General features: G+C 54.2%; 1 protein-coding gene across 2 annotated transcripts; it reads right to left on the bottom strand.

Annotated features, from left to right (window-relative positions):
* Window positions 1-15175: 15175 nt before the first annotated feature.
* FAM19A3 (family with sequence similarity 19 member A3, C-C motif chemokine like) lies at window positions 15176-24720 on the bottom strand. 2 transcript variants are annotated; one of them, XM_015299026.4, is made up of 6 exons: window positions 24570-24720; window positions 21242-21325; window positions 20924-21039; window positions 17285-17434; window positions 16552-16676; window positions 15176-15947 (listed from the first exon to the last, which is right to left on the bottom strand). In XM_015299026.4, exons 3-6 carry the CDS (start codon window positions 21036-21038, stop codon window positions 15936-15938), a joined length of 402 nt encoding a protein of 133 aa, XP_015154512.1. In that variant the 5' UTR covers window position 21039; window positions 21242-21325; window positions 24570-24720; the 3' UTR covers window positions 15176-15935. The 2 variants fall into 2 exon arrangements, with proteins under 2 accessions (XP_015154512.1, XP_015154513.1); XM_015299027.4 differs by having other exon boundaries at window positions 21249-21325.
* Between the last annotated feature and the right edge of the window lie 798 nt (window positions 24721-25518).

The following is a 25518-nucleotide window of genomic DNA, read 5'->3' as shown; positions in this document are numbered from 1 at the left end:
ACGGATGGCCGTTGCCAGCCTCTCGCTGCACTGTGAACACCTACACGGGGAACGTGCGGCGCAGGGGGGGCTGGGGGAGCACAGAGGCGGCAGGCAGCGAGGTCAGCAGCGCCGTTAAGGTGCTAAATTTGCCGCATGACTGCAGGGCAAAACGTAACCGACAGCGCCAACAGAGCGCAGCCCCTGCGCTGGGGGTGAATCCTCAGCACGGGCTCTTTAGCAGCCGCGGGGTGCGCGCCCTGCTGAAGCCCCTCGCTGCCTGCTGCTGCTCAGGAGTCCCGTGCCCATCCCCACGTCGCCGTGGTGCATCTCCCACACTTGGCTACATTTACACGTTGTTCCCCGGGGCTGTTTTGTGAGCTCAGCTGGAAAAGTCGCAGCCAAGCGCCCCCTCCTCCCGTTCCTCGTTAGCAGTCAGGGATGTGTCTGCAGGGTGATGTCTTCAAGGTTAAAAAACTCCGATGGCAAGGAAGATTCCGGTCTGAAGTTTTCCTTTGAAGCCTCTTTACACTCCGCCCGGGGGGGAGGGTGGGGGGGTGGGGGTTTAGGAGGCACCGAGCTGAATACTGACACCGTGCTCAGCTCCTGAACCCGAGCAGAGATGGTGTGCGGGGAGCCCTGCAGGGGGTGGGCAGGGCTGCGTGCGGGGCTGCCGTGCTGATGGGGAGCAACAGCAGAACCGTGGAGCAAAAGGAAAATGAATCATTAAGACTTGTGTTTTCAAAACTGCCGTGGCTCGTCCCGTTAATATTCGTGGAGGTGACTTAATCCATAAGGTACCGTAAATTAAAGCCGTTATTTCAGCATCTTTGTGCTCTTCCAGGAGAGTGCATGACATACACTGTGAAACTGTATGAATCGTTAGAATTCATGTCTGGGAAGGAAAGTCGGGTCGCCACCCTTAACAAACCCTCCTCCCATTCCCTATCAAGCAAGCAATTGAGGAGAGGTGCCACCAACAAACAACAGCCACATCCCTTAGTCACCAGCGATGGGAAATCAGCCTTAGGCACATGAAGAACTCACTTAAAGCTGTGCCCATTTCTCTTTGGTGGGCTGGGATGACTGCATGGTGCTGCTCCCACCCAGCAGCCCCGCAGTGCTGCACCAGCACAGCCAAAAGAATAAGGAGAAGAGCGCATCGCTGCACCTCCTGCTGCTGTTGTGACCATCCCGGGCTGGGGAGGTTGGTTCCTGGCCAGGGTTCTGATCAGTTCTTTTTTCAACCGTTATTTGCTGAAATTAAGTGAGTTTTGATTGGAAAATGAGCCTAACCAACTGCTTTGTTAGTCAGCGGAAATTGCTTTGGCTAATTGACAGGAAACATCAGGAGGGAAATCATGGCCTGGAAAATGTTACTTAACAGAGAGGTTCAGCTCCTCTGTATCATGGTGGTGATGGTGAATGCTGGATGATGTGAGCTCTCCTTCAAGGAGAAATAGTAGAGAAATTTCCAAGCAGAGGCTGCTAATTGCAATAGATTTATTGAAATGAAGGTGATTTCTCCAGCTCTGTGGTTGGGAATGAGCTCTGGAGGTGAAAGCCAGCAGTGCTCAGTGCAGCGCCTGCAGATGCTGGGAGGGGAGCTGAACTCAGGCTCCAGATTGTTTATCCAGTAGGATAAATGAAGTGTTAGAAGTCTTGTTTGTGTTTGAGCCCAATCTTGAGTTTAATCGTATTTTCCCCCTCGGAACTAACGAAGACGTTCTCCATCATGATGCAGGCTGGTGGCTCTTTACAACGTGCACCAATCTGGGCAGGCACAGCGTTACATTCCTGCTGCAGCACAGGCACTGAAACCCCTGGGTGGTGGGGAGCAGAACTCAGCCCTGAGCTCCTGTTTCTATTCAGCAGCCACATGTACTTCAGAGGAAGGTCTCCGGAGCCCCAGGTTAACATTGGCACAGAGCACAGAGCTCCAAGAAGCTGATAGCCAATGTCTGTTCGTAATGAGAGAGGCATTACCGCCGAGTAGCTCTGTCTAATTAGCACGTTGCCTAACGCCACGAGGCTCTGTAAGTCGTGTTGAGCATCATTTCAATTCACATTGCGTGGCTTGGCCTTAAGATTCCTCTGCAGTGAGTTATTAGCTTGGTGATAAACACCTTTTGTCGTTCCTTACATCATAAACATTTATTTCTAGTGCTAATTAGCACAGATTCATTGTTGCAGAAGTGATCCAGATCTCCGAGACTTGCTACTGCTGCAGTATGTGTGCAGCTGTGCCCCCACAGATCTGGAATCCCACAGCAGATGGAAGGTGTTACTGTGCCATTAGATGGGCTACTGCCTACCTGCATCATTACTGAGCTCGGAGAGATGCATTCACCCAGGGAAGAAGTGCTGGCTTCGTACTGTGCTGCTCTCCCGTCTCACTGTGGGGCAACCAGGGTTCTGCTGCTGGAATAGGGAATGTCCTGAGCTGGAAGGAGGGTGAGGCTGTGATATTCCTGGCTGAGGGATGAACTCGGAGCAGTAATGGGGCCATTTCTTCTTGGGATCTCATTTGGGCCCAACATGACAAATGCCACTGCTAATTTAATTGTCTATTGAATTGCCTTTCTCAGGGCTGGCCTAAAAATCAATGCACGGGAATGTGTCAGCTGCACGTCCCTGGCATTATCTATAACCCAAAATAAACCCAGGTCTGCTTTTAGTCAATCGCAGAACAGCATAAGATGATAATAAAGACTGAACACAAACGGACCGGCGGGCTGAGAGAGCTGCAATTTGAATTGTGAACGGTCCTGCTTTGCCAGAGCTGCAATGAAAGGTGGCAGCCCAGCTGCTGCAATGGGGAGGGGGTAGGGGGGAAATGGGGGGAGAATCCCCTCCAGGGTGTGGTGCTGGGAGTTGGCTCAGTGCAGCCAGAGCTGGGGGTGGGAATGCCCCAACCTCATCCCAGCTCAGCAGCAGAGAGGTGGGGACTGAGGGCAGCTTTGGGCATCAGATGTCATTTCTCACTGGAGCATCACCCATGTTCTGCTGCTTGGGCTATTTAGATGGTTTCATTTTTCTGGACTAATTACTACTTCGTTATGATGATGTGCATACTGCAAGCATGATTTCAAAGAGTTTGTAAGATTTTTATGTGCTGTAGTCCTCAAGCCTTGGGCCAGATTCCTGCTTAGCTTTGCTTTGGAATTCATGCAAACCACCTCAGCATTGCAGCCCCCTCTGGAAGCACAGCTGCATTTCTCCCTGAGCACCATTGGCATCCCCTCAGCACAACAACACTGCAACGTCAGAATCATTCCTCCCTCTTCTCTAAGGTGCTCTCCCATCCTCAGCTAAACATTGGGTCACACCGGCTGCCCCATCACAGCCAGAGCGTTTTGGATCCCATTGCACACTCAGGGAAGAACCCTGAGTTTGTATTGCTTTCCTATTGGGATGAACCCCCCAGGACTGAGGAGGGACACATCCAGCCCTGGAGAAGTGGTGCCCAGGGATCCGTGTGGGCTCTGTGCCTTCAGCTGAGCACCGGGTGGCACTCATTGCCTCCTTTACGCACCGTGTTCCTCTGAATTAGGCTTTAAGATTAAAGCAATAAGAAAATAAAATTGAGTCACGCCGATAAGAAGGCAAATAATGTCATTTGTAATTAGATCTTCTGTCTTCCCATTTCATTCTCTGCTCTTTTATTGTCTCTCCCAGCTTTTATGTCATCCCTCTCCTGAATTCTCCCAGCCCCGCTGAGCTCTGGGTGGCAGTGGCTGCTCTCATCCCCCCCTTCCAGCCCTGCAGACCCAACAGTGGTAAGCACTGATTTCCCATTTATTCTCCATAAAGAAACAAAAACATTCTTAAAACTCCTAATAGCTTTCCTAAAGCCGTAACCTGCTTTGTCTGCTGTTTAATAGGAAATCAATACTGTTGTAATACAATGAAATTAGCATTGATTTATCTCATCTCCCTGGCAGCTGAACCAGAGCAGTATCAGTCCGTGGGATGGAGGGAGTGCTGCTCTGGGATAGGAATGTCCACAGCTGTGGCTTACATGGGATCTACAACAATTCCTGTTGTATTCATATCGATACCAGGCAATCAATGTCAATAACACGCTCACTACCTGCATTTCACTCCTCAATTGCTGTTCTGATTGGAACAGTTTCTAAGCCACAACCTCCTCACAAAGCCAACGCTGTGGTGGTTTGAAGAAGAGGACAATCCTATAATGACTCTCTCTGCGTTACACCAATCATAGAATCACAGAATCATACAATGGTTGGGTTGGAAGGGACCTCAAGGATCACAAAGCTCCAACCCCCCCACCACAAACAGGGCCAACAACCTCCACATGTAATACCATTCCAGGCTGCCCAGGGCCCCATCCAACCTGGCCTTGAACACCTCCAGGGATGGGGCATCCACAGCCTCTCTGGGCAGCTGTTCAGCACCTCACCACTCTCATAGCAAAGAACTTCCCCCTGCTATCCAACCTCAATCTTCCCTCCTTCAATTAGCCCTATGGAAATGAATCGGAAGAGTTCATTCCTTACTGGGACACAACGGCGGTGGAAAGAAGTCCCAGAAGCACGAGCCCCTCTGCAGAAACCCTTATAAACCCTGCAAACAGTGCCATGCAGGGGGAATCCCTTCTCAGCACCTGACCTGCAGCCGGAGCGCGGCTGTTCGCTGCAGGGAAGCAGTTCCTAAGGCTGTGTATGGCACACAGTCCTCTTACGCACTTCGGTTTCGCTCCGCGCTCCTCTGAGGCTGTAGTGAATAAAATCCTGACAGCGTTCTCTCCTGCATTAATCATTTGAAGCTGATCTTACAGGATACAAGGGCAAATTAAATCCTATTTGCAATTTCATGCATGGCGCGCGGCGCGAGCGAGCCCTGAGCCAGCAGTTTTTCAGTAAGACAAGCGTGTAAGTTGCAATTATGCAGCTACTTTCCCCCATGCGCCAACACTTTTATTACTGACAAATTTATAAATGAAAATGTATGAATGGTATTAAATTCACCTTCAAGGATGTCTCGAATTAAAATGAATAGCCCGTAAGGCCGTATTCGAAGAAAAGCACTACTTTTAGTGCTCCGGGTGATAAATGGGAGCCCTGTGCTGTTCTGGGGCTGCTGCACAGACCGAGCAGCCTCAGCCCAAGCCTGAAGGCACCTCTGTGTTCCTCATAGCAACCAGTGATGCACAGCCCCAGCCCACCTTCCCTCATCGAGTGTAACCCTGTGCTGAGCACAGCTGACTGCAGAAGGGGAGTTGTGAGCGCTCCATCCCCCTCTGTTGTGCAGTGCACACTGATGGTGCTCCATGCAGAAGTTCAAAGCCCTTTGCGGATGCGTTTGCAAGGAGTCCTGTGCTAATCAGGTTATCACATCACGTGCTGCTCAGTCCTCTGGAGGGAAACTCGGGCTGCTCTTCAAAGCAGTGCTCTGTGCTAACTCATAGTCCTCTCGCCTCACAGCCGTCCTCTTTCAGCACTATTTTCCCACTGGGAGGAAGCAGCTATTGTGAAGTTATCATGTACAGTACCACCCACCTGACACTGTGCCTCGGCTTCTCCCAGTGCATGTGCTGCAGAAGAGCCCTGACAGCAACAGGGAACAGAGCAGTGCAGCCACTCTGCTCAGGTCCTGCACTCCCTCCCCAGTCCCACCCAGATACCCACTGCCTGCACCCACAGGCCCTGGCAGATGTCACCAAGCCCTCACAGCCTGCACAGTGAGGCCCAGCACCACTGGGAACGGCACTGCAGGAGCACAGCACCATGCAGGGTCTGCTAGAGGCCAACATAACCACCTGCATCTCATCCCTCTGGGTACTCACTGCACCTCCTGCCCATTGACCCGCCTGGGAGTTGGAGCACAACACCCCACAATGACACAACAGTGCAGCCCTTGCTTAGCCCTGAGCTCTTGAACACCTGGCCCAGGTGTGCACACACGTATGTCCCTGATGGCCACAGCTGCTCCTACAGAGTCCTGAGCACCAAGGCTCACCCGGCCCAGAAGCACAGCCCTAATGATAATATTGGCATGAGGATTGGAAGCAGTAAGCTGGCACATCAGGGCACGCTCTGAACTAAGTAGCACACAGCAGACCTGCTGCCAGCAGTGAGCTCCTTGGCCAGCACAGCAGTGCAGCCGTGGCATGCAGCGGTGCCGTGGGGCGCTCACCGGTGCCACCCAACATCACTGCACCGGAGCTGGAGCTGTTGGAGTGATGCTCCAGGAAACATCAAAGCAGTGCGAACCCACAGCAGAGATGGAGGCCTGGGCAGGCAGCCTGGCAGGGGTAACGCAAATCACTTCAGGGAGATCAAAAGGAATGAAATAAGGAGATGTGCAGTACGGCTCTGCCAGCCTGAGAGATAGCAGCTAAGGGAGCTTCAAAGGCAGCGCTGCGCCTGAGACGGACGGATAAATAAGTAAAGGAGGCAGCAGGCAGCTCGGAGCCTGGCAGCTGGGGGGGCAGGGAATGAGCAGTCCCTGCGGGCAGAAGGGGCACCCGGAGCTCTGGACAGCCCCACCACCAAAACCTGATACTCCTCGTCTGTATGCAGCCTCTGTCTTCCTCCCAAAGCGTGTCCGTAAGCCAGCACGCCGAGCAATCTCTTCCATCCCACGAGCTGTGCTCCACTGGCTGTGCATTCTGGCAGAGCTCCATAGGTTGGGTTCCTTGGGGAGTGCCTTGTTTGCTACCTTAGCAGGGCCTCAGCCATGGGGTGGTTGCTCCCTTTGCTCCTGGTTGGGCAGCAGCAGTGCCACGGGCACACAGCACAGTGTTGGCTGCAGTGCTGGCAGCTCTGCGTGTCAGCCCATGCTGCTGCAGTTCACCTTGGTTGAAGGGCCCCATTTTGGATCGTTCTCTGTTTTTTGGTCTCCCTGTCAAGAGCTGAGGCAGGAAGCCCACAGTCACTGCTGAACAAAGCAGGCAGCTCTTGAATCCAAGTGGCAAACTCAGATAATAAGCAGGGAAACAGCTTGGCTTAAAAACTCCAAAGAAACTGCAAATTATTCCGTTTGAAGGGAATGAGCTCACTTTAAAGCTTCAGTTGGACCGGAACAGCCAGAGGCTGCCTCAGCTCCCTCCTTCAGCTTAACCACGCCACCCTGCAAAAGCCATCACGTCCTGACCCCAAGAGCTGGAGCTGAGAGAGAGGGGGAGTGCCAGGGGTGAAGTTCCATCTGCAGTGCTGGGTGGAAGCACTCAGCCTGGCGTGAGAGCCAGCTGGTTTGCGAGGCGTGCGTTCACATGACAAAGGATCAGATCCAGGTGTCAGTTACACACCTTGCTTCAATCCCATCTCCAAAAGCGAGGGGAAATTGCCCCTTGGAGAAGGGATCTCTGTGATGGAGGGCTGCAGGGGGAGCAGGGCTGTGTGCAGCAATGGGGCTGCGGGCAGAGCTGAGCAGAGCAGTGCAGGGAGCACCACCTGAGCTGTGCCCACCATTCCCAGCTGCAGCTGCAGGAGCAGAGCGCTTCTCTGCCTGCACTGAGCTCCTAAAGGCAGCTTTTCTCCCTCTGTGAGCATGGGAAGATGAAGAGGTGGTTTGCATCCCGGGAAGCCATAATCCGCAGTGTGACTTACATATTTTTGTTGTCTTCTCCAAATGTATTTAGAGGATTAGGGAAAGCCCGCATCGTACAAGGGATACAGATGTTATTAAGGGAGAAATGTGTTTTTCAGTGCAGGCTCCTGAAAAGCATGCAGCCAATAGTGCTCCAAATACCCCAGCGCTGTTATTCATAGAAAACAGTTCTCTCTTCTTTTTTTTTTTCTCCCAAATATAACCGTAGTCATTATTCAGCTTTATAACCCTAATAGATGGTTGTTAGACGCCTCCCAAACAAGGCAGCACAATGAGATACAGACGGTTAACCCACATCAGCTCTCCAAGGAAATCTCATGTTGGGCACTTTAATACGCTCCTTTTGAAATTATGCAGATAAATTAACGCATGGGGCACTGCTGCAGGGGAAAGACTGAACCTGGAACAAAGTGGAATGAGATGTGAAATAATAAAAAATAAAGAAGAAACACAGGCGCCAGCTTCAGGTACACCTCCAAAATTCAAATGAGCTCGTTTGCAGAGCTAAAAATTTCCCAGGGACTCGAGTTGATTCAAAGAGAAATGTATTTAATTTAAAACAACTCACTTCAGGGAGCTCTGAGCTGGGATGAAATGTGTTAAATAATTGATCAGGCAGGGAGAGAGGAAGAGAGAAAGGGGAAGGGAGAGGGGAAGGGAAAGGGGAAAGAGAAAGGAGAAAGGGAAGGGGAAAGAGAAGGGGAAAGGGAGAGGAAGGGGAAAGAGAAGGGTAATGGGAAGGAAAAGGGAAGGGAGGAGGAAAGGAAGGGGAAAAATGGCAAATGGAAAGGGAAGGGGAAGCGGAAAGAGAAGGAGAATAGGAAGGAAAAGGAAAAAGGAAGGAGGAGAGAAAGGGGAAGAGGAAAGGAAATGGAATGGGAAGGGGAAGGGGAACGAGAAGGGGAAGAAAGGCAGTGAGGCACCTCAAATGTATGCAGTCCTTCCCCCTCAGCCACTCTATGGGCAGATCAAAAAGGAGCTGGGACCGAACCACACATCCTGACCATTTTTCTGCTGTGGTTCAGATTAGGATGCAGTACAGAGATACGTTTTCAGTCCTTGGATGTAACACTGCTGTGTGCGCAGACGGCAATTACAACCCGCAGCCCAACTGCGTAAGTCCACCAGCAAGAGAATGACTGCAGCTGGAGGAGAAAACGAAAAGAAGCTGCAGCTCATTTGCATTCTCTGAGTGTAATTTTGCTCAGGCTACAGTTGTGCTGAACGCAATGTAACTCCCAAGCAGAGCTGTGCCATCCCGGGGCTGTGCTGTGCTGTGCTGTGCTGTGCTGTGCTGTGCTGCTCGGGATGGAGATGGGCACAGCGCAGTGCCGGCAGTGCTCGTGGCAGCGGTGCTCCCATGGCTTCCAATAAACGAATTTAATTACCGGCATTAACATAATTGCTACCCAGCTCATGCAGCCCTGCCTGCAGCGTTCTCCTGCCTGTGACCCCGTGGTATTCATCCTGGAAATTCCCAGCAACGTTCATGGTGGTTTTATTCCACCTGCTCTGGAACATGAGCTGCGCTCCCCAAGAACGTAAAGGCATTTTGGGTTCAAGTCACAAGCATTTCGCTCTGCTTCTTTGTCTTTCCTGATCTCAAATCACCAGAACCACCTTTCCCTCTCTCTGCTGCCCCCCCAGCTCTGCTCCCCACAGCCATTGGGCTGAGCACAGCCCTGGAGGTCAGCCTGGCAGAGCCCCTCTGCCCCAGGGACCCGGCAAATCCCTTTTAATCCTTTTCTTAAACTCTTTCTTACAAGTGCTTACAGCAGAGTTTATCTATCAGCTTCGGGTCTAATTTTGGTTTCCAGATGAGTTTTTGTTTCACAATGACACCACAGCTGTGCTTCTTATTTCTAAAGGAGGGGAGCGGAGCTCAGAGCCCACACCTGCAGCAGCCACTCCTGTGTGCTTTGCTCAGAGCCCACAGCCTGGGGCATGGGGATGGGAGCAGAGATGGCAGCAGGGATGGGAACAGGGCTGGGAGCTGGGATGGCAGTGGGGATAATCAGGGCTGGGAGCTGGGATGGCAACGGGGACGGCAGCTGGGATGGCAACGGGGATGGCAGTGGGGATGGGGACAGGGCTGGGAGTGGGGATGGCAGCAGGGATAGCAGCAGGGATGGTCAGGGTTGGGAGCTGGGATGGCAGCAGAGCTGGCAGCTCCGTGGCACTGCCAGGGCACTGATACAGAGCCCAACAGACAAAAATAAATCACCCACTCTTTTTTTAAGGCAGGGGCTCCACGGCTGCTACGAGTGATTAGATTGTTCTGCTGCCAACGTCTCCTTACATCCCAACTGAGGTGGCTCTGGGGCGGCTGCAGGTTACATAAAGGCACAGCCTGACTCACACCAATTAATCCCCACATCAGCAGCACAGTTCAGTTCTTTTCCTGCCTCTTCCACACGCGGTTCTCTCATCAGCTCAGCCAGTTCCCATAGAAACTGAGCAGCATCACCACCGAGTCACAGCACCTCTGTTTTTAGGAGTTATCACCCGGGCTCCTATCTGCCCTACGTGAGCATCCCTAAACTGCAGCCCTGCTGCTGCCACTGCTCAGGGTTCATGGAGCAGCGCCCAGGGCAGCAGCAGTGTGGAGATGTGCATTCTGCTGAGCACCAGAAGTCCACGTCCCCATGGCAGCCCATGCCCTGGCACACCGCTGGGTGCAGGTGGAGGCAGCAGTCCCATCTGTACTGATCCTCCACGGCTGCAAAGAGCTCCAGCAGCAGCAGATCGCCAACCCACGGCCTCGTTCCCCCTTCTTTGCCCCTCGTTCTTCCATCAAACCTCCAATGTCAATATTTGCTGGCATCTCTCTCCCCCGCTCTGCTGCTGGTGCAGCTCCGTGCATGCTGTGCTTTCGGAGAAGTTCTTTAGAAGTCTCCTTGATGTATTCAAATCATCTCCCGTGTATTCATTGGATTTGCTGGGTTTTGCAGGAGTGGAACTCCTGCACATATGGCTCTGCTTATGCAACTAGTTGATTAGATGTTACATTTCCGTGTGTGATTTATGGTAAATTGCCCACAGACTCATTAAAACTCCCCATCCCTTAAAAATGTCCCCAATACTCTTCCATGCATTTTATACAGGACAAAAACAGGGCGGTTCTGTATTGCAGAGGGAGTCCTGCTGGTAAGAACACACTGCATTTATAGCAGTTAAGATGTGAGATACGGAAAACGTCCCTCTCTCTCTGATTTTAAAACCCATTGCAAGGAATCAATCAGTGCCAACTCAACGTACGAGAACTGCTTTAATAAATCTGAATAGATGTGTCAGGCTGTAAGTGAAATGCACATTAAATAAAACCCAACTGTCCATCGGGTGCACTGATTGTTATCAGTAAGGGTGTACTTGTTGCTGTTTCAGAGCAGGGGCCGATCAGCCCGGCACACCCAGCACTGCCCCTCACCCATCTCATCTCTTATGTTTTCTTTAGCCCCAGTAAGCAGCTTGAGACAGACATCCCATAAGCATATCTTCTCCCCAGAAGCTGTTTTCCAAGCCCAGGTTTGATGTGCAATGAGCTGTTCAGATGTCTGATTTATAGGGCATACGAAGTTTCTTACCGAAAAGAAATATGATGGATCTCTCAGGTGTCTCTCTGATTTATTGGCCGTAGGGCAATTTATAAGTCATGTCAGTAACTTCATCAGTAACACAATTAATTCTGAAGTTATCCCTGAGTTATCCCGGCTCGGTGTCACTGACGAAGACGTGAAGTGCTGAGTTATGGGTTGGCTCTGAACTATGACTGACTTTGGAATAAGTCACAGAGCTGAGCCATCAGTCAGGGGGTGGATGGATGTGGGCACACAGCGGCACGTTGCCGTATCGGATGCCCCGTGCTGAGCTCTGACTGCTGGGATGTCCACCTGGTGTGCTCCGTCGGGAGAGCAGGCACTGATTCACCCGGCTGGACACACAGATCACAGCCCCAATGCTGATTTAAGGCTGCATTGAGGAGCAGCGTGCAGCCGGCACCACTGCGGGGCTGCTGGGCACTGGCATGTATCAGGGCCATTAATTAAGATGTCATTTACAGCCCCGCTGGGTGACCCTGATTAAACTGTGTGATGGCAAACACTAATAAGAGAGACGATATCCCTGCGAGTGGTGAGTGCAGTGCATTAACCTCCTGGCGAGGAGATTCCCTGGGTCACAGGGGCAGCAGCATCCCTACCTGCTGCCTGTAGCCCTGCTGTCACTGCAGCTGTCACTGCTGCTGTCACTGCCATGGCAGTGGGACATGGAGCAGCGCTGTGTGTTCTCTCACTGTGCACAACTCCCATCTCCTGCTGTGTACTCCTGGGAGGTGAGGAAGACATCACGGGAGATGCGTCTACATCTGTAAACTGCAATCAAAACTCATTAAAACCAGCACAAATACCGATTAACGGAGGAGGAAAGCTGACTCCAAGTCCCGCATCGCAGCGCTGAATGTGACAGCGGGAAGGTTTCTGCAGCCCTTTCTCTCCTGCACTCCTGCTGCTGCCAGGACGTGGTAGTGCTGGGTGAGCTCCAGTGCATCCTGCTCTGCAATCAACCACTGCTTTCAGCTCGTTTCCTTACAGCTGGATCCATTACCAGCCTCGCCACCTCCAAAGCTCTCCTTACCTGCACACCACCAACAGCTGCGTGCTGCACACATGGGCTCCGCCGCTCGACCCGGAGCTCTTTTGAAGAGAATGCAGAACTACTGAATGAATTTCGGGCCAACCCCGTGCAAATGCCATCGATTCCTGCAAACACAGCACCACTGCCACTCACAGCTCAGCACTGCACAGCCCCTCCTGACAGCGGCCTCGTGGCGCCGCACCGCTCCCACTGCACATCCGTCACAGAAATGGAGCAGCAATCCATCAGAGCCAGGGCTGTGCTCGATAACCACTGCGAGATGAGTCAGTAATTACTCAACAACGCATTCCCACCTTCCCACTTCTCAGGCTGCCTGGCCTCGGCTGCACAGCCCCAATGCTGTGGGGCACTGTGGGGCACGGTGTGAGCTCAGCCCTCCCCCCCCCACCCCCCCCAGGTCAGAACTGTGCTGCGATGTCACTGCTCACCCCCACCCCCTCAGATCTGCTCATCACTGATACTGCCAATGTGCTCCAGCTTCTCCCTTAACGTTCTTGAAGCAACCTGCAATCTGAGAGTAACCATCAGTGTAATGAAGAAACCTCTCTGCAAGACTGCTCCTCGAAAGGCCTAGAAGTGATAATTTGATTAATTAAACGGTCGGATTTACAGCCCCAAGGGGCCTTTCAGCTCGGAATCAATCACTTTACGTCTATTACTCACCGCCGAATTCACTGAACGCACTGTTGAAGTCACTGCAAACCACGTTAGAGATATTAAATAATTAGTAAGATGAATGCTATATTCAGCCCGGACAGAATCCAGATTGATTAGTGCTAATTATCTCCTGCCTATTTAAATAATTTATCCCTGTTTTCCCACTCTGGGAGAGCAGGCATTGCCCCATCCCTGCGCTCAGAGCTGGAGGGGACAGTGCCTATTTGACCCATTAACTAACTACAGAATTTCTCAGTAATCCCCAACAGATGAGCATCAAAGAGGAGACCTATGGTCCGGGCTAATCCCTTTATCATGAAGTAATGCTACAGAAATCAAATACCGGCAGTAAGTCGGGAGATTAACGACAAGCTGGGAAAGGCACAAATTAAATTGCAATCTCCCTCATTGCTTTGCACAATGCCAACGGTGCCAGCGGGAAAACGAGGTTAGAAATCACTTTATAAAAATGAAAATCTCCTTTAATCCCTGATTTGGTCAGTAAATAGCGCGTGCAGAGCGGGCTGTGCCCCATCCCCACTGCCTTCACCTGGGGAGGGCACAGTGCGATGGGCAGAGGAGAGCAAAGGAAAGGGCCGGCGGGGCTGCAGCAGTCGGTTGCCCCCCACATCTGCTTTTACAGCTCAGGAACACCCAAATGAATAATTCATTCCCTTCCTTAGAACATCCCCACAGATGCATGCTTTAATATAACACGAGGCTGTGCAATCCGGCAGCGCTGCTTTGCTGCCCGGAGCAAACGTGGCGCAGCAGCTTTGGCCACGACCTCCAGCCGAGCACCCCATGCATGGCCCAGCCGTCCCACTGGGCTCTGTGTTCCTAAATGAGGCCCTGCAGCTGCACGGCGCGCCTTCCCTCTGTGGCTTCTGGAAGAGACACACCTTTTCCTCGCTCACTGTCAAAGCAGCTCTAAACCAAACGGGCTGACAGGAGCAAACCGAGATACAGCAGCAGGGCGAAGGTGGCAGGGGTCGCTTCTCTTATCCTGCTACAAGGGAAAGAAATCCCATGAAGCCTGAAAGGCAGAAACCTAAAGCCACTAAACCAAAAACGTCCCTCCTGCCCTAACCCGGGCTGCAGCACTCATCACCGTGAGGGATCGCAGCGGTGACAGCAGCAGGGCACGCAGCAGTGGGAGCAGCAAAGCTTGGAGGATCAGAGCCAGGCTGGGCAGTGCGGTGCCCACCGAGATGGGTTTCCCCCCAATCCGGGCTGCAGGGGGTGCCCAATGGGGCAGCCCACCCTGCAGTGCCACACAGCCGTGCTCTGTGTCAGCAGCATCGCCCCGAGCGGCTCAGCACTGCTGACAGGTAATGCTGATTTATACCACGGAAATAAATGAGTCTGCTCTGCAATTTCACCTAATTTTGTCTCCCATTTCAATTTTCCATCTCTCAGCGTAACGCCGGATGGTTAATTATGTTTCCATCTTACTTCTCAGATAATACACCCCCTCGCACCGCACGTCGGCGCTTCTCAAAGGGTCTCATTTTACCTTTCATTTCACCACCCAGCACAGCTCTAAATTTAATCAGCTTGTAATTTTTGGGTATTTTATCCATTAGGCCTTTGTTATTGTGAAGTAAAATGGAATCCTTGTCTTTTAATTCGCCCTCTAATAATTCTCCACCAAACCTTAATACAAAGGGCTTTTTTTTTTTTTTTCTCTCTCCCCTCTCCCCAAAGACTAATTGAACGAGGTGTAATTACAATCCCCAGGAGATGATATGGAAGCACCTGAACTGTGACAGCCTCCAGGGGCTGTGCCGGCTGAAGGGACCACACTCAGAGGGGATGGGGCCACATTGCAGCTCCTGGAAGCCCCCTGAGAGCAGAGGAGGAGCCCACTGCCCCCATGTGTATCCTCCCACCGTGGCACACAAGGGGGGATCAGTGCTCAGCACACACCAAGGGGATATTTGCTCCCCCAAACCGCGATGTGTCCCATATGCAAACCTCTGCTGGACAATGGGATGTGGATCACAACCGGAGGGATCCCCCGCTCGCCTTTGAGGTGTAAATCAGCCTTCCTTGAATTCAAAGCCCTGCTCTCCTTCGGAACACCTCCCATTAAAGGAACCGATAGAAACCCCAAATCCTGCGTGCTTAAAACCACAAAGGACACAACAAATCAGCAAAGCAATTTCACGTGTAGGGGAACCGGTGCAGAAATGTCTCTCTCTGTGATCTGATGGCACTAAAAATCAGCTGTGAGCATCAGCGCCGCGAGGGCCCCTCAGCCCCCATCACCAGCACTGCCCCTCAGCTTTGCAATGAAGAGATCTTCTGCAGAGATTAAATTGGATTTAATATTTCACAGTCTGCTATGTACATCAGTCTGCAGCAACATTACGTACCCCACAGCGGGAGCACCTCCATGCTGTGTCCGTGGGCTCCCACCTCCCCTCCAGATGCAGAGAGGGGACAGAGCACATCGGGGGGCACAGTGCCTGTTTCCTTAATGCCACATTCAGCCCAGGGCTGCACAGCCCGCACGTGTCCAGCACTGGGATCCCCCTCTTTATTCTGAACTCCGATGCAACCACGAGCAGCAGTTTGGTGCCCGAGACCGGCGCTGCAGGAGCAGGCATTAAACTTGCCGCCTCATTAATGCAATTACAGAGGGAGGAAGAACCAGCAGAGGGCTACGTGGAAATGTTTTGCCATCTCCGGAGCCCGAGGAGGTGTCGGACCGCCCCGGTACCGCCACTGTGGGCAGCACTGAGCTGGGTCTGCTTCCAGGTCAGGGAGAGGGAGGCGTTAAGGGTATCCGTGCAGCTCCCACAGCACTGACCTTCGCTGTTTTAGCTGGGAGTGAAGCCCTGCTGTCTGTCTGTCTCCATAACAGTCAACAATCGGAGCGTTTTATTTCAGAGGATGGGAAAACGAGCCCATTTCTCGGCTGCAGGGCGCATCACGGGGCAGCAGGGGCTGTGGAGCTGTGAGGCACTGCAGCAGTGCTGGCACCATCCCATCACATCCCATCCCATCCCATCCCGGCCTGGCAGCATTGCGATGTCATCAGGGCTGGCTCCGGGCTGCAGGAGCTACCGGGTGACCTGCAGGAGAGGAGATGATGAGCACCCAGCAGATGCAAACACGACCTGCTCCTTGCATCCCTGTTCTTTCAGGATTATTTGTGAGCTGCTTCATTCTGGTGACCGTTCCCACTTTGGGGTCTGTCTGCACTGGGAGGTGAGGGGTGAGGCAGCAGCTTGGAGGGGGGTGGGGGGTGGGGGACCAAATAATGCACACCAAGAGCCAAAGGCAGCGATGGGTGCCCAGGGCAGGGAGACCTCCTCAGACATCCACACACACACTTGAGCAGGAAAGTCCTTTTGGTGATCCGAAATAATGGCAATAATGAAAAATATATATAGATATGCCCCCAACGCTTTTTTAATGCAATAATTTCACGGCGGGGGATGCGGGGTGAGAAGAGCTCCAGCACAAGGAATAATTACCCTCGACTGCATGAACAATGATTACAAAATTATGCAACTGATTAACCGTGACATATATGTAATTACTAATGTGTTTGATACAATTTTAATTACACCTTGTTCTTCGGGGCGTTCAGCAAGCCATGAAAATAACAATCGTGTGGTGCTCTGCCACTGATGGCCCCGGGTGGGGGGCGGAGGGGGCTGGGGGCTGACGTACCTTGGTGGTCTTCACTTTGTTGCCGCTGCTGCAACTCCAGCCTGAGAGGTCGGGCAGCACTTTGCACTCCTCCCCGGCGAGGCAGGGCTCCATCTGGCACCACCACTTCTGCAGCACGATGGAGGCTGGGGGAGAGCAGCCGTCAGTGGGGGGAGGGGGGCCCGCTGCTCCCAGTGCCCCCAGAGCATCCCACTGCCTATCACTGCCCCCAGTACAAAGCACAGCATCGGCCCCCTCCCTATAGGGCAGGGGAGGTATCTCTGCTCTAGGCCCCACTGCTGATGCAGAGCGACTGTCCTTTGCTGCCCAGCTTTGTGAGACTTGTGTGACCCATGCCAACAGTGAGGGTAATTAGAGGGGGCTTCCCTGTCCTTGGGAAGGACAGCACAAAAGCCGTGTGGGTCAGCGAAAGCCTTCCCTGAGAATTAACCTGCGTATTTTCCTGGCACCATACACAAATGCACTGCAGGATGTGAATCAATAATGCACTGGCAGAGGCTCCCAGCTGCTCCTGGTGGCCCTATGGTAATGGCATGTGATGTCAACCGATGAAATATATATAGGCTGAGCTGTGCTTAGTGCTCCTAAGTGCACCGGTGACGGCGCTGCGTGGCCGGAGTCACGTCCCTGCCCCTGCTGCAGGCACACAGGGACCAATGCTGGGGAGCTCCGGGGTGGGGGCAGTGACCGCAGGGCATCCCCAGCACAGCCCCCCTGCCCCACAGATACTCACCATCCACACAGGAGGGGGCTGCCCGCGTGGTGCCCGCCACCTGCCCAGGGAAGCAGGAGCACTTCACGGTCTGGGAACGCTCCTCTATCTTGTTCTTATTGCAGCACCTGTGTGCTGCGATGACCTCGCAGGTGCCGGGCTCCACGTGTGCTGCAGGAGAGAAGGAGCTGTGTGATGTGGGGACGTGAGGCAGCTCAGCACTGGGCAGCATCTCCCCAGCCCACTGCGAGGGAAGTGATGGTCCCAGAGGGAAGTGATGCCCCAAACCCCCGGCATCAAGCCCTGAAAGCTCTCACATCCATCACTGAGCACAGTGATCAGCTTTTGCCACAGCAAAGCCAAGAGCCTTGGAGAAACAAAGGAGCACAACGGCAAAGCAGAGCTGATAATGAGAGGTGTGCTTTGCTGCAGGTGGGGACGTTGCATCGCACTGCCTTCAGCCCCCAGCAGAGCAGCACCATCCCGGCCTCCAGCACTGCTGTGCAATGCAGTGCAATGCAGTGCTCCCACTGCACCGTCCTCGGGATGGAGGAGGGAGAGCCAGGAGTGTGCTCCCAGCCTGCAGAAACATCACAGGGAGCAGCAGGAACCCCGGCTGCTCTGCTGCTCCCCCTCCCAGCGCCATTAAAATATTAAGGCAGAAAGAGGACTAATGTGCTGCCTTATCACCGCTGGGATCTGGGTTCAGAAGCTAGTTAGCATCGCAAATCAATGCATTTCTCTGGGTAACAGCCCACGTAGGCACAATACAAATTAGCCAAACAGGGCTGGATAGACTTGATTCCCATGACCTGAGCATCACCGATCCCTGCAGGTCCTGTTTAATGAGCACCAGAGGAGTGGGCATGGAGCTGTGTGTTGGCATCGCTGCCTTGCTGGGTATGGGCTGTAGTCATGCAGCTGCTGGGCAGAGAGGGGAGAGGGGAAGAAGGGAGCTGCTTCCTGCAACGTGCACACAGATCTGTGCATGGGAAAGGCAGCCCGTGCCATTATTTGACATTATTTATTGTTATTTCATGGTCATTTTCTTATAATGAGCCATCGCTTTCATTTCTGCCCATAATAATTACACAATTACCTATCCTGGAAGCATTTTGTAATGGCATCTCTGGCCATAAATTTAATCCTTCCTTTTAAACGCCGTCATAATTCAGTTTTAATGACAACCTCCACTGTTTCAGTATGCAGAAATTAAACACTTTGGTGAAAGCAAAAAGGAAAGCATCATTACAGGACAAAACGCGAGCACGACTCGCTTGGCTTTTACGGGATCTTCTCAGGACAAGCAGAGGTCCCGGGGTTTGGTTGGCTGCGGGAGGGCACCTGGGGGGCACACAGAGCCCCAGGGTAGCTGCAGTGAGCAGCCCATGGAGGAGAGCAGAGGGTGAGCGCAGCAAACCCTGCGAGTCTGGGGCAGCTCCAGCACTGCTGGCGCACAGCTGCCTCCAGCAGAGCCCTTTTAAGGAACTCTTATCTCGCGGAACCATAAAGGCGCCATGAAAGCACGAGGCTTTTGAGTCCCGTGGGTGAAAAAGAAAACAAAAATACCACCCTACTCTGGCTGACCTTTAAGCGAGCGGCAGAACGGGGCTGCTGATGGCACAACCTGAAACGACACGCTTTGTCTCGAGGAGGAGCAGGCGCTGCGCCGCGCGCTCAGGCTCAGATCTCCGTGCACTGAAGTGCAGTGTAACCGCTGGGCAGTGCCAACGCCTGCAGCACCGAGCAGGGCAGGAGGGCGGGGGGACCACGCTGCCCACCCAGCAACAGCCCCACAGCTACCACGGCTTAAATAATTCACGTCTTAAAATCACTACTGCCTCAGGTGCGTGCATTATTTAAAAGGGGTTTGGAGAGAAGTGCTTCTGTTTTTATTGCTCGTTATCACTGTGCGCCGGCTGGAGCTTTTTGGGAGCTTGTCATATCAGAACTCGGCTCATCCCATTCCACTCTGCGGCACGTACAAGTGCATGCACACACACAACTGCTCACCCAGCACCTGATGCTCACAAGCAGCAAAACAAACCCAGGGATTGCAGTGAGAGCTGCTGATGGTGTGCCGGTGGGGAAGCCCTCACTGCTGACAGTGTGTCCCACTCAGCTGGCCAGGTCTTCCTCCTGCCCTGCGCTGAGCAATGGCTGTGGGTGATGGCAGAGATGGCACTGTTGCTGTCACGTTTATCAGAAGGGGCTCCGTCCAGAGCTGCAGGGCTTGCTGCTCACAGAGCATGGTGCACGTGGGATTGAGCTGCCCGTGAGTCATTCTGCACTGAGGAGTCTCCTTCTCCGTCCCCGGATGACTCCATTTCTGCACAGCAGCCGCGTGTGGCTGCTTAAATCCGACTGCACACACCAGGACACACTGCTCTGCTCTGCTCTGCCATCGGCATTCTCCAGGTGTGGGGGTGAACGTGAGCAATTAGACTTTACTCCAAAGCACGTTCAAATGCATTGTGTTCCTGGACAGCCAACAGAGGATCTGCACATTCCATCCTTTCAAGAAATTCCTGAGTTTGTAGGCTGTGAAATCCCGTGGCTGCGTTGTCACAGCTGCATCCTTCCTTCTGCAGTTTCTCATTGGCAGGTGACTAAATGCAGCGCTGTGCACGGGCAGAAGCACTGCATGTGTCTGTCCCTCTGTGTATGCCATCTGTCAGCAGCAGAGGTGCAGCAATCCCAGCCCACACCTCCCGCTCAGCTCGGTGTGCAGCAGCGTAACCGCGGGCTTTCCAAGGGAAAATGTCATCACCACTGAGAACACAACCTTATAAAAGGGCATTCCCAGCATAACCTTTACTAAAAGATGCCCTAAATGAAGCAAAAGCACGGGGCAGACAAGTGGAAAATGAATGCTACGAACCACCGCAAAACTGGGAAAGCAAGAAACAGTGCAAGCAGCAAAACTCCTACAGCAACCATAAAGGATGTGCTGCAAGAAACCTCGACAACACGGAGACACAGAGCAGGGTTGGACTTCTCAGCGTGCGCCCCCATTATGCCCTCTTTGCTGTGGATCAGCATTTGCCTGAATAAGAAGCACAGCTCTGGTCCTCTGTGGGTAAATCATTGCAAGTGAGAACCCCCAGCTCTGCCTGTGAGCATAGGAACGTATCAGTGCTTCTTGCATACAGAGTGAGAGTTATGCATAACTCCCAACCCCACACACACGCATGGGGCACCTTCCACAACCCACTGAGTCGCAGCTGTGTCACCTCGGGGTCTGGCCATGCCTCAGAGCAGTGGTTTTGGTAATGGCTTTGCTTGGAGCCAGGCCAGATCCCAGCAGCCGGGGCCAGAAGGCCATCCTTGAGGTGGTTGAGGAGCAATGCCTTCCCCTGCACCCTCCAGGTTGGAAGGGGAAGCAGGTAGCCCTGACTAGCTGGCTGATAGAGCCCCTTGGGAAGATACGCTTCAGTTTTAAGCAATGAGGATGGGGATTATAGGATTAGAGATGCTTTAACTGTCAGGGAAAAACGACAGAAATAGGACGGGGTGAGGTGTGGGGTCAGGCTGTTGCACGGTATTTTCAGATTAACCCTTGGCTGCCTGCTGCCCTAGAGACAGCCCCGAGGCACAGAGTGCACCCAGGTCACACCGTGCCATGAGCCCCACGGGAGCGCGAAAGCATCGCTTCCCTACCTGAATGGCTTCTGTGGTGGGTGGAGGCCAGCGTCAGTCTTCCCCATAGTGTGGTAAGGCAGAGAGTGAGCACTAAAACCCGTCTGCTCAAACTTTGTACGTCCCTTTCGCTCATTCTGCCAAGAACGAGAAGAGAGAGGCGCAGATGGAGAGGGGTTGGGGGTGCCCCAAGCGTGCGGCCATGGGGTCGAGCCTTCCCCCAGGGCAGTGGGGACGCGGTGGGGATGCACCCGCCTCCCCTGGGCTTCATCTGCAGCAGGACAGCAAGAAACCTGCTTGAAACAGCAAGAAACAGCAGCAAAGAGGAGCACCGTTTACCTCTTACCGGGGCTTCCAGCTAACAGCCGTGCATCTGCCCACCACAGGTGTTGGGAGCTTCACAGGCAGCAGACATCAGAGCATCTGAAAGGGGAGACACAGACAGCCCCGTGGGCACGAGAAACCACGAGAAATCCATTCCCAGGCGTCTCCATGTGCAGTTATGTGCCTCCCATCACCTCCTCAGGGGGCCATCCCAGTGCCCACTGGGACCGAATGGGGTCTGCTGAGTGCATCCCCACAGCGCTTCGGTAGCAGCCCATAAGTTACTGATGGAGGCCAGGGATGAGCAGGAACAACACCGGGGCTCTCAGCTGCACCCCACAGCGCTGCCCAGCACAGTGGTGGGAGGAGAGAGCTCCCATGTCCAACGGGTCTCTCAAAGAGCATCCTGCTGTGGGCCAGGCTGGGGCAATGAAAGCGCTCATCTCACGACGTATCAGCACAGAAAACACTGACATTTGTAATGAAAACAAAGTGATGTGAGGTGGTAAAGGGCACTACTTGTTCTGAAACGTTCCAAAATGAATTGGGCTGTTTTAAACTGACATTTCAGAACGGAAAGCGTCACATTCCAAAATGCTGATGGAAAGTGATACTTTCCATTTTGATTTCCTGAGCTGGGGGGGAAAAAAAACCAATGGAAAATGTCACCAAAAATGTTGATATTCTCCCAGAGGAAAGTGATCTTGACGCAAACGTGTTTTATGCTAGAAAATAACTCAGAGGCACGAAAATACTCCTTATGGGTATGGCAGAACAGCAGTGCATGCAGTGGGACAGCGTGGACGTGCAGGCGATGTGGTCCCATTGCTGGATCTGTCCCTGCAGATCCCATGCCCACAGCCCAGCCCGGTGCCTGGAACTGCTCTGCAGGGGGACTGCACTGGCTGGCAGACGTGCACGATGCTCACGCACAAAGTCCCCTTAGGATAGGAAAACACAGCTTTGCAGAAATTGCTATTTTGACAGTTGCCAGCCTCCAACACCGCGAGACACCAATTGCAGATGTTCAGTCTGACAAAGTTTTTCAGCCTGGAATGTCATCTTGAAATGAAGAGTGATGTGGCGGCACATCAAAGCACTTCATTCTGATTGAAAATATCGGTGTTTTCTGCTCTGTTCTGTTTGGGATTTGGTTATATTTTCTGTTAAAGTTCTATTAGCTGCTTTCTGCCCACCCAGGACCTGCAGGAAGTGCAAAGCGCCCGACCCTCTCTGCAGGCAGCTCTCAGCCACAGCCACGGTGCCAGAGGTGAGCGTGGCTCTCCTGCACATCACATTGCTGCCCTTTGCATAACGACTTTAATCGTTTAGCACATTTGTTAACCCCGGCATGGAGCTGTGCAGGGCAGAGCGCAGGTGGACTTTGCAGCAGTCCCTCACATGCAGCTTCGGAACCTCAGCAGTGATGCAGAGGGTAAGAAGTCCCAGATGTGAACCTGGAGGCTCCTCCTGCGCTTGCAGAGGTGGCCCTGCAGCCAGGGATGCTCCGGTGCTGGAGCAAAGCTCGGTGCTCACAGTGCTAATGAGGGGTTCTGTTGTGCCAAACGACGTGCCGAGCTCTGGAAACTCCTTGCAAAGGTCCTCATAAGCTGAATAATTAGAGCCAGCAAAATTCTACCCAGAAAAAGAAACAAAGAGACAGGGGAGGCTGGATGTGAACTGGCTGTCTGTGCTAATGAATGCTCCAATGCAGCTCCAGCACCACCAACCTTTTGTGCACACCTGGCCCAAGAGATGTGCCATTTGTTTGAAAGCTATTTTAGCACTCCTGCTATTTCAGCACAGCCTGGAACTGTGCCGTTTTTGCTGGATGTAAGGAGAAGAGTGTGCTCTGGTTCCCCAGGGCTCTGCAGTGGTGGGCAGCCCCATGCCCAGCCCCAGAGTGGGGAGGAGACCCCAGAAGAGCCCAGCAGGCACAGAAACCTCTCTGTGATCACTGCAGATGTTACACTGCCTACTGGAGGGGCAATTTGATTTTAAAGCTTCCCTGAAGCACCAAGTCAGGCATCTCAGCACAGAGCACAACGGCAGCACTCTTCGTACCCACAATTTTGGGTTAATGCTGGCCAGCAGCTGGCTACACTCCAGCTCCCTGAACAGCGCTGATGATGCTTAATTAAAGGCAAGGGTGGGGAGTCATAGCTACAAGGCTGCAGCTGCAGAGCTGGGGATGCACACAGGGAGCTGCTGTGCACACCTGGAGGCACAACATCAGGAGCTCTGTGCAGCAACTCCCCACCCTGCATGTGGCCCCTGAGCTGCACTGCTGCTCTCCAGAGCCAAACTGCAGAGCTCCAGGCTGAGCTGAGCCCTCTCATACGCTTCAGTTTAGCTCCAGCTCTCAGTGCACTTGCAGCACTGCAGCTCACAACGTCCCACAGCCCCAGCACGGAGGGCAGCACAAGGCATGAGCTCGGCAGCCTGGCAGGGGGCACACACGAACACAGAGCGCTGCTTCCCATAAGAGCGCTCTCTCCTCTGTGCTGGTTGATTTTCAGCTCCTTCCTCACTCCTCCCGTGTTTGCAGCGTTTTCTTCCCAGCTCAGTTGAACAGGAGAGTTTGTAACTTGAATTCAGCTCAAGCACGGCCCTGATTGCTGCCCCCTCACTCGGTGAATCCCACCTTCCTGCTGCTGCTGGCATCCTGAAGGTCAGCATTGACCTCACCCTCCCCGTGTGCCAGGAGCACGGCCACACACCACGGGTGTGAGACCCAACCACGTTCATCAGCAGCCAAGGGAGCCTCGGCAACAGCGGGGGGGGGGGGGGGGGGGGGGGCAGCTCGAGGTGCCCCAGGAGGTGCCACATTCCCCCGCGTGGTCTCTTTGTAGGATCGTGGGTTCCCCAGCGCGGATGGCATCTCGCAGAGCACGAGCATCCTGCGTGCCCACGAGCTCTCCCAGCCCCGGCGGCCCCAAGCCCCGCACCGCACGGACGGGAAGGGACCAAGCAGCAGCAGGGCACTGCCGCTTCCTTCGGAGCCGCCTGGCTCGAGAGGATGGCAGCGCAGCACCCTGCACGTTGCGCACCAGGCCCCGTGTGGGTCGTCGGCACCGACCCGGGACACCGCGGACCGACACCCGCTGCCCGCAAAGGAAGCGCTTCTCGCATCCCCGGGAACGGCCCCGCACGGCCCCGCCGGAGCGCCCCGCTTCCCCCGCAGCGCTCCCCGCCCGGACAAGGCGGGCACAGCGGCTCTGCCACCGGCCCCGAGACGGCCCCGGCCCCGACGGCACCGCAACTCCGCCGCGCTCGGCTCCAGCCCGAGGTCCGCTCCCGTCCCGCCCCAACTTCGCAGCCGGCCGGGCCGGATCGCAGGTACCTGCCGGTGCCGTCCGTGCGGGCCGGGGCCGCCGCTGCCCATGGCCGCCGTCCGTGCGCTCCGCAGGGTCAGCGCCTGCTCCGCGGCCCGGTGGCCGGCTGGCATCGCCGGGCGGTGGCGCCGGCAGCGCTGGGCTCGGTCCGCTCCGCTCGGCGGGGCTGGGCGGCGGCGGGGGCGGCGGGGCGAGGAGCCGGGCGGCCCCGGTGCCCGCGCCGGCGCGAAGGGGCGCAGCGCCGCCTGCCGCCGCCTCCCCGGTACCGGCGGAGCGCTCCCGGCCCCCCCACCGGGCTCAGCCCCGGCTCCGCGCCCCGATGGCCCCCCGCGGCTCTGCGGGAATGGCGCGGCCCCGTCCCAGTTAGCCCCGCCGCTCATCACCGGGGCTGTTAGGAGTGGTTAGTCAGAGAGCGAATTGACCCCCCCAGCATATCCCCTGCCCTCCCCCCAAAAAGAGCAAAGCCAAACCCGTGGGGTAGCCCCGGGGTTGCCCTACAGAGCGCTGGGCTGCGCCGTGCAGCCGCTCGGAACAAATCACAGCCCCTCAGTGCCGCCGCAGCACCGCGCGTGGTCCAACACCGCCAGCTTTTTCCCTAGGAAAGGCTGCAGGACAGCATCCTCACCGGGGAGCGTTTCTTTCTTCTGCATGGACAGCACGAGCCCAGGCGCATCCTTCTATAATCTCGGTTTGATTTATAGCATCTCCAGTTCAGATCAGTGACAGCCCAGCACAGAGGCACTGCCTGGCCCCACTGTGTCCCATCAGCTCCTAGGGCAGCTGATGAGGATCCGGGCCGAGAGGAACCCTGAAACCAGGGGACGACTCCCAGCCTGAAGCCCTTCATAAGAATAGATTCCCTCTGCTATTTCACCAAACTGAACTTTCTTGCCCCCTTTTTGAAAGGGAAAAATCACATTACCACGTTAAATTGGTTGGATGTGGCTGCTCAAAAGA

Source organism: Gallus gallus, chromosome 26 (assembly GCF_016699485.2).
Source record: "Gallus gallus isolate bGalGal1 chromosome 26, bGalGal1.mat.broiler.GRCg7b, whole genome shotgun sequence".
In the NCBI taxonomy this organism is placed as follows: domain Eukaryota; kingdom Metazoa; phylum Chordata; class Aves; order Galliformes; family Phasianidae; genus Gallus; species Gallus gallus.
The sequence above is the reverse complement of the archived record's forward strand: the minus strand, read 5'-3'. Positions and strand labels throughout refer to the sequence as shown.